The sequence below is a fragment of the Sprattus sprattus genome (genome assembly GCF_963457725.1).
Source record: "Sprattus sprattus genome assembly, chromosome: 18".
NCBI classification, from domain to species: Eukaryota; Metazoa; Chordata; class Actinopteri; order Clupeiformes; family Clupeidae; genus Sprattus; species Sprattus sprattus.
The window spans coordinates 26,620,704-26,629,267 of record NC_137916.1 but is presented as its reverse complement, the minus strand read 5'-3'; the positions used below and the strand labels follow the sequence as shown (position 1 = coordinate 26,629,267).

At 38.9% G+C, this 8,564-nt stretch overlaps 1 protein-coding gene across 1 annotated transcript; it reads left to right on the top strand.

Moving 5' to 3' along the window:
- The first annotated feature begins 6,723 nt into the window (after positions 1 to 6,723).
- socs1a (suppressor of cytokine signaling 1a) lies at positions 6,724 to 8,187 on the top strand. The gene is made up of 2 exons (XM_080856431.1): positions 6,724 to 6,864; positions 7,402 to 8,187. The coding sequence occupies exon 2, from the start codon at positions 7,474 to 7,476 to the stop codon at positions 8,083 to 8,085; it is 612 nt and encodes a 203-aa protein (XP_080712557.1). The 5' UTR covers positions 6,724 to 6,864; positions 7,402 to 7,473; the 3' UTR covers positions 8,086 to 8,187.
- Positions 8,188 to 8,564: the final 377 nt, after the last annotated feature.

Here is an 8,564-nt window from a genome sequence, read left to right as displayed (position 1 = left end):
GTGTCTTCTCACTGAAACCCATTGAGCCATCTCGTAGTTCAGCTGGTGTAATATTCAAATGAGCTTGGTCTAGATCTAGAAAAACGTGTGGCTTACAGGAACAGCAACTGGGTCACAGTGTCTAACAGTGACACTTAGCACAGCTTAGCCTTCATGGCTAGAGATGTGCTGTGCACTGTTGAAAATGTGCTGCTGTAGTACTGTTAGACTGATACATTGCCCAAGGGTATGGCAAGTGGACTGATGTGATTGAAATCTGTGAATACCATCATGGATAAGACTAATGGGACTAATGGCACTGTCTGTATAACCACACACAATATCTCTGTGGTGTGAATCCTAATTCAGTGGTGATACGTATGAATGCTACATTTTACTATCTGTTTTCTACAGACACCCAAAATACTGTTCACATTTTAATCATTTTCTGAAATGCTGTCAATGATTTCAACAGATATGTATTATTTTTTTATAACAGATGATTTTTAATATTCAAATTGACAGTCCTAATGACAGCACTAAAGAACGTATTGTTTTATTGGAAGGCTTTATTTGGTCTGTTTTACGAGCCCTGCTCATATCCAAGGTCATACACTGGATTTGGTCATCAGCAATGGTCTCAGTATTCCTACTGTGAATGTTGTCGACTTAGCTCTATCTGATCATTTCTGTTTCTTCTTTGATGGGCTTGTTACTCCAATCACCAAAAAACTAGATCAAAAACGGTCAATCTGAGGAACGTTGATTAGAACTCTATTTATGGAAACCTTGGCTATGACACCTTGTATAACAGCTAAATCTGTGGATGACCATCTGAGGTCATTTTAACTCTTTAGTTCTCAGGGTTCTTTATCAATGATTTAGATAAAAAGATAAAGATAAAATGATTTAGATAAAAGATAAAGATAAAATGCTTTAGATAAAAGATAAAGATAAAATGATTTAGATAAAAAAGATCAAGCACCGTTGAAGAGTTTCACAAAAGTAGCACATTAGAGGAGAGAATGCAGGAAATCTGAACGCAAATGGGCCAACACTCAGCTTCAGATTGACTTTCACATTTTCAAAGAGAGCATTTTATAACTCTGAGTTATTTAGGGCTAGATGGTCTCATTTTTCTAATATCATGAATAGGAACATTAACAACACTCATTCGCTATTCACCACTGTGGCTAGGTAGCAACAGCCCAACACAGTTACCTCAAGAGCTTTTATCAGCTAAAAAGGGTAATGAATTTGCGTCTTTCTTTCGTCACCAAATATTTAAGTAAGTGAACGCTCTGCCCAGTCTAGCATTGACATAACACAATCTACATCAACCTCATCTACAAGAGAAACCTCATGTCTGAATTTACTGTAATGGAAGGTGGAACTCTTGAAGAAATAGTGCTGAATCTTAATAAGCTCTCGACACTATACCCACAAACACAAAAAGTGTTTCCAGCTGTTTAGCATTTGAGCTGTTTAGCATTAAAGCCGTTGTAAATGGTGAATGGCTCTCTGCTCTCAGCGTCACTAAAGACTGCAGTTATTAAATCTCTCCTGAAATAGAACAACCTGGATGCCTTTGCACTTAACAATTATAGGTCTATTTCAAACCTCCCCTTCATAGGCAAGGTTATTGAGAAAGTTGTTTTTAATAAAATCTGACTCATGGATGTGGGACCTTAGTTTCATTGACCACTTCAAAGCCATAACTAAATTAGCATTTTGGCAACTCATAAGCATAACTAAGGTCAGAGGTTTTGTGTCTAAACAAGATTTAGAGATACTTGCCTTTGTATCCTGCAGAGTTGACTACCGCAATGCTCTCCTCACTGGCTTTCCCCCAAAGCCCATTAGACAGCTACAGCTAATTCAGAATGATCAACTTGATCAAAAACTTAGAAAAGATAGATATTGAATTCAACGTATTTCTTACTATCTATAAGTCAATTCATGGTCTGGGCCCTAAATATTCCTCTGAAATGTTTGCTGAATATAAACCTGGAAGGTCTCTTATGTCTGCAGTAGGTGGTCAGCCAGTGGTGAAATTGCATTAACCTCATGGAGATCAGATCTGCCCCATCAGTAACCTGTTTAAAAAAGAAGCTAAAAACTGCCTTCATTGAATTAGTTGATTCGGATGTGTGAGTTTACACAATGATTGCTTTGTAGCTGTAGGATTTTAATTTGATTTTTGACAGACACTTGCCCTTTGGTTTTTACACTGTTACATTAACCATATTTTCACTGCCGTTTATTTCATATTTCCTATTGCCAAAGTTTTGAGTCCCTTAAGCTTATAGTCTCTTGAGCTTAAAGTGTAAAGCACATTGAATGACCTCTGTGTATGATAATGTGGTATATACAGTAAGTAAACTTGAACTTTAACCTGAACTTGATAATATTCCCATGTGTTATATATTAGAGCACCCTATAACCTATGGTGTAATGGAAATACCGAATCGTTCTTAACATTAGTAGCAAACATTAATTTGCCTACAAATCTCCCTTATAACATTTTATCATTCATTGTTTTTACTATAAAGTTAATTTATTATCACGAAGTAGTCACAGTCTATGGAAACTAATGTTGAATGAAAACATAATGAAAAGGGATGTAGGGATGTATATTTCATTATTAGTCTAACAGTGACGGTAATGACCACAAGGGGGTTCTGTAACACTATCTATCCTTTTAAATAGGGAGGATGTTTTAACCATACACATGTATATATGTCTATGGTTTAAAAGGCATCTATTGTTATGGCCACTTCCGCTCAAGGTGAAAAGCATGAAAATCAAATTATTATGTGTCGTGTAGTGTTCACATTTTAATACCACTGTGCACTGCATCGAACAAAAGAACTGTGCACCGCTGGATTGAAAAAACCTATTCTCAAAATCAAAGTCAAAGTCTCTGTCTGCTGCAAGAGACCTGAGATACCATGTAGGGTTTTGCTTGTTGTGAATGCTGTGCTAAAGACTAGCTAATTGATAGAGACATTTTAATGAGGTCATTGCTATTGTATTTTAATCTGCTTGCTTATCCTGTGTGCTGAGGTCTACAGGATGCATACTCTCTTGCCGAGGCAAGATAACGCGCTGACATTTTGATTGCTGGTCTCTGTCTCATTAATATTAATGTCTTGATATTAATTTATCCAACACTAATATGTAAGTAGCATGTGACAGTCAAGAGTCCTCTTCAATTTCCTCCATAGTTGCAACAGTGGTCATGCAACCAGTTGTGTATGGAATGAGAGGGAAGAAAACGGACAACAGGAGGAAAAGGTCAAACTGAAACTCTGCCAGAGAAAGATACATGGGCCTATAAGGCAGCACAATTTGTTTTTATTTATAAACAATACATGTGTCTAACGATATGACAAGAATAAGAAATGGAGCTAATTTTAGTAAATAAAAAAATGATAGGCCTACTGCAGTTAGTTGTTAGATAGCTGAGTTAGACGGTTAAATAAGTGCAGCACTATTTTCTGCATAGAATCTGCATTTACAAACCTTAGATAAATATTCAGTTTGTTGACGCTCGCTGTAATAATTCACAAATGACATTTACCGACAAATGCACATGCATATGCATTATGACAGTTTGACATATTCTTACAAATGATACAGTATATGCGAACAGTTTGTACAACTCATAGTTTGTTTATTCAAATGATAACTTATGACAAGTAAGGAGTTCTGTATTTGTGGATAGAAAAACACATTTGTAAATGTATGTATATTTGTGGACCATGGTTTCTGCATTTACAATACACTTGTACTTTTAAAAGACATTTTAAAAGTTTTCCATTCTCCAAAATTCTATTTGTACATTCACACCTGCAAGGGAGAATAATGACTATATTTTCTTCATAAAAACACAACACATTCCCAGAAACCAGATTGGGTTATTTAATTTAGTTAGAGTAAGCAGAAATAATAGCTGCGGTCTCATGCCGATAAGGCCTGTTTATCAGATTATTAAGACGCTGGTTCTAAAACACATGGTGTTTAGGGGAAACAGTAAAGTTTAGAGGCATGCGGTTTCAAGAAAAACATGATAGTCACGTGACTTCAGGGAAAACGGTGCAAAGTGAAAGTGGTCCAACCTGCAAAAGACACTTTGTGACATGAACTCAAAACAGCGTCTACAATAATACACAAAACAGTGTATTGTTATTATTATTATTGTATTGCAAATTATTATTATTATTATGTGCATTATTATAAGGACACTTACTGTTGTATAGTTAACAGAAAAAACACATCATTTCTTTTGTAAAGTTAGCTCTTGGAGGCTTTTGTGTGCATTAGCGACATCTATTGGCTGAGCTCTGCTTTTACTTTCGCTTTCCTGAAATTCGCAGACTTGCTAGAAATAGCCTTTGGAATTGCGTGTATCTGGAGTACAGATCATGTCGTCGGCTATCTTAACTCAAGATATATGACGTCTCTGAAGTGGTTCTCTTTTCCTCGCTCCCTTCCTGCTTCCCTTAAGTCAGATCTGCTCATCCAAGGTGAGTTAATAGAATGTGCATAGCACAGTAGCTCAACGCTTACTGCGTGATGTCCACATCATTGTTTGCGAACCACAGTTTTGTTAATTGTGTCTGTCATGCATTCAGTACAGCATGCATCTTAACTCTGAACGTGGAGTCTTTTGTCTGCCCGCAGCAACATACGTTTGCATACAATGTCGGACACACAAGTTGATTCTTGTCTTATGTCACCATAACATCATCAACAAAGGTTCTTTCACTTTCGCTAGACCTACTCATAGGCGAACATTTCAAGGTCACACGTCTGTCTTTAATTTGTGTAATTCCTCAGTTGCCTAATTAGATATCCACAAGCATGAGCTCACATTTCCCCAAAAGATATAGGACTAACTTTCATGCCTGCTTCTTCTTCATGCGTTTGAGTTAGACTGAAACAGACCAACGATCCCCCAACTATCCACTTCGCTTTCTCCATCCCCCCCCCCCGTGTCTTTCCTGAAAACAATAGATACAGGCTTTAGGAGAAGTCGACAAAGTGAAAGAGACCTGTATTACTAACAAGTGAAATTTCCATGTCCTAATAACTGGTAACATTTGACCTGCACCAAGTCTTTCAGTTTCTGAATGAGATGCATGGATCACCCACAAGTCATCCCATCATTGCATGTTTGTAATTAACTAGCCCTGTTATCAGTTAATCTTAACAGAGTTATAATGTCTTTTCGTTTTATTTGCAATAAAAGTGTTTCGATCATATGGGTAGCATACTTTCTGCTTACTAATGGAGTAATGACAAAGTAATTATTTCACATAGTATATTTATTCAAATGATAACTTATAAGTCACAAGTAAGGAGTTCTGTATTTGTGGATAAAAAAAAACACATTTGAAAATTGCTGCATATTTGTGGATCATGGTATCTACATTTACAAATACTTTATGAAGACATTTTTCACTCCTAGTATTAGACCATCATCATCAATAGGTCTTTCAGTTTCTGACTGAGATGCATGGATCACCCATAACTCATCCTATCATTGCGTTTCTGCAATTAATTAGCCCCTGCTCGTTTGACAGTAAATATAGATGATGTTAACAGCAGAGGTATAACACACATTTATTTTCGTTTTAACACTGAATTTGCAATAAAAGTGTGCAGACCATACATGGAAAGCATACATTCTGCCTACTAATGTTATAAGGCAATAATTGTTTTGGGGGACCTTTGCAAAGCCGGAATGAATTGCACCTGGACCTGCCAGCCGATGTCTCTCAGTTTTCCAGAACTGAAACTCAGGATTCATTCTGGCGGGGCATGTATGACTCCACGTCTGGCTGTAATTCCATTTAGCTTATTTGGTTACTTTCTTTTGCCCATGCAAAAGCCGGCCCAGAGTGCCTTTGCACTTGCACAGTCCATCATGTGTTCTGCATATAGCCTCCACGGAGTGCCTTTGCACTTCATCATGTGTTCTGCACATCAGTTGTCAATTGTGAAACTAGTATCCTTTTCTCTGCAAAGGAGTTACAGCACAGTTCTCTGGTAGAAAAACAAGGACAACCACTCTTGCACCACTGTTTTGGTGCAACGATATATATATAAAAACAGAACGTTTTATTTTTGTTGACCATAGTTGCACAACATGCAATTAAGCAGTGTGGATAGAGGAAGTTCGCTTGTCTGTGAACTTCAACTTGATCAGCAGGGGGCAGAAATAAGCCCTAAAATATTAATTTGTATAGTAGCCTATTTGTATATGCCATATAGGCTACGTATGTATGTCATATGTATGTAAAATTGTCAATATAGGCCCATTTGGTTAATTCCCATTTTATTTATTTTTTTAAAGTTGACCATTATGAATATATTGTAATTTCTTGATCGTAGAAAAGGAATTCATAACCCTACCAAAGCAAAGCCTTTGAAAAGCGATGTCATAATACGAACCAGCGAAAGACATCGGTCTTAATTGGAAATGTATCTGTTTAGGTTTTCAATGGAAGCGAAACAACCCGTTTACGAGGAGCGAAGTGCCTACAAGAAATGCTTTTAGTGTAGCCTGCGATTCTATGAACTAGCGTGCCTATCTCTTCCAGGAATTCATTAGGGGCGGGGTTAGGGGAAGCTGAAACTTTGAGCTGGTACATCGGTATAAAGCCTTGGTTGCGTCTTCCACTGTTTACTGCTTGGCTTGGTACGAACTGGATATAACCGTGGAATAGGCTATGTATGGCCACTGAAATAAGGCTAACTAATGACGGTGGAAATACTATCACATTGTAATTGGAGTTCTACCAGTGAGAATTCACTGTTTCACATCGGGGGGAGAAAGCTACGATTTTTGAAGCCTCTCTCTGCACAGATATCCCTACGGTAAGGTTTATTATACCATGGGCTAAACACTCAATACAATATACCCTACTCAAAGTGATCCATGTCGTTAAGTGTTCATTGTTTGCTGATAAGACCAGTTAGACCATCAAAAATAATCCGATAACACGTAAAGGTGGTCAAACTAGCAAGCTGTTTTTTCCAGGAGTGGTGGAAAGATGGTTGCGACAGAAAAAAAACTTTTGAAAGTTCTCAGACCGGGCAGACTGATCAGACTTCGCTATTGTCGTTTGATCTGTCAATATGCTTTGTTAGGGATAAACTATTCCAGGTTTTTGTGGAACTTTGTGTTTGCATTAGGTTTGGTGGTAGCCTATTCGGTGAACCTTTCAATAGAATATATCGATGCCGCTGAAAGTGATATATAAGGGCTGTAATATGACGATTCTCCGTTGCTTAAAATGCATACGATGGAGAGCTGCTGTGGATAACTGGCCATCAGGTCATTTCATTTTACCCATTTGACTAGGGCTATAGCATCTTTGTATATCTAATGTTTATCTTTGTATATCTTTGCAGATTAACAACACACACCTCGAAGGCGTTAACGCGAGACTATGGAAGACCACACATGCTGGTCTTCCATGTAGGATGGTAGCACACAGTCCACTGGAAGGCAACACAGGCCCAGCTGAATGCAGAGCGAGCATTGAGCCCTCAGTGGCAGACTCCCCGTCCCACCGGCCTAGGTCCTGCCAGACCAGCCGGCAGGAGAGCCAGACACACTTCCGTCCGTTCAAGAACGAGCGAGACTTTAAGACCATCACGCAGACCACCTCCATGCTGGAAAACAGTGGCTTCTACTGGGGTCCCATGACTGTGGAGGAAGCCCATCACAAACTGAAGAACGAGACCCTGGGGACCTTCCTCATCCGCGACAGCCGGCAGAAAGACGTCTTCTTCACCCTGAGCTACCGGGCGCAGACGGGGCCCATCAGCATACGCATCAACTACCAGGCCTCATGCTTCAGCCTGTCAGGGAGCAAGGAGTCCTTCGACTCGCTATTCAAACTGTTGGAATACTACATCACCTCACCCAAAAAGAGCCTGACTCGGCCCTACAGGAAAGAACCGGTGCAGTCTCTCCAAGAGCTGTGTCGACGCAGGGTCATAGAGACATGCGGCGAGGAGGTGGACATAGACCGCATCCCTGTCAATCCTATCCTCAAAGACTTCTTACATTCCTTTCCCTATCGGTTATGACCACCATACTGAATGCATTAAGCTTACTTAAGAGTGACGTGGATGGGAGACTCGCCGAGCTTCGCTGGCAAAAGAGGAGTTGTTATTATTTTTGTAGCACACGTTCGGGACAAAGAAGTGAAAATTGTGTTTGGAATGTTTACAGAACCTGTCAATGTTTACACTATTTAAGGAGGATTCTCCTTTTTCAATTATTTGCCTGCCATGCAGGTACGAGTATTTATAGATATTTGGAAAATAAATATGACTATGAAAGATTTACAACATTTCTCCTACTGGTCCTTTCCCCCACTGGCATGGAGACACGTACCCACCTTTTTTGGGGGGGGGGATGAGGAATTATTCAGATTGGCGGATTTGTACTATTTAGACAAATCTCATTGTAGAATGTGGTAGGTGACCAAGTTTAAATGTCCCCACTAACTCAACTAACTACTAAATATTCTTTCAAAATCTTCAATTTGGGTAACCACAGGTTT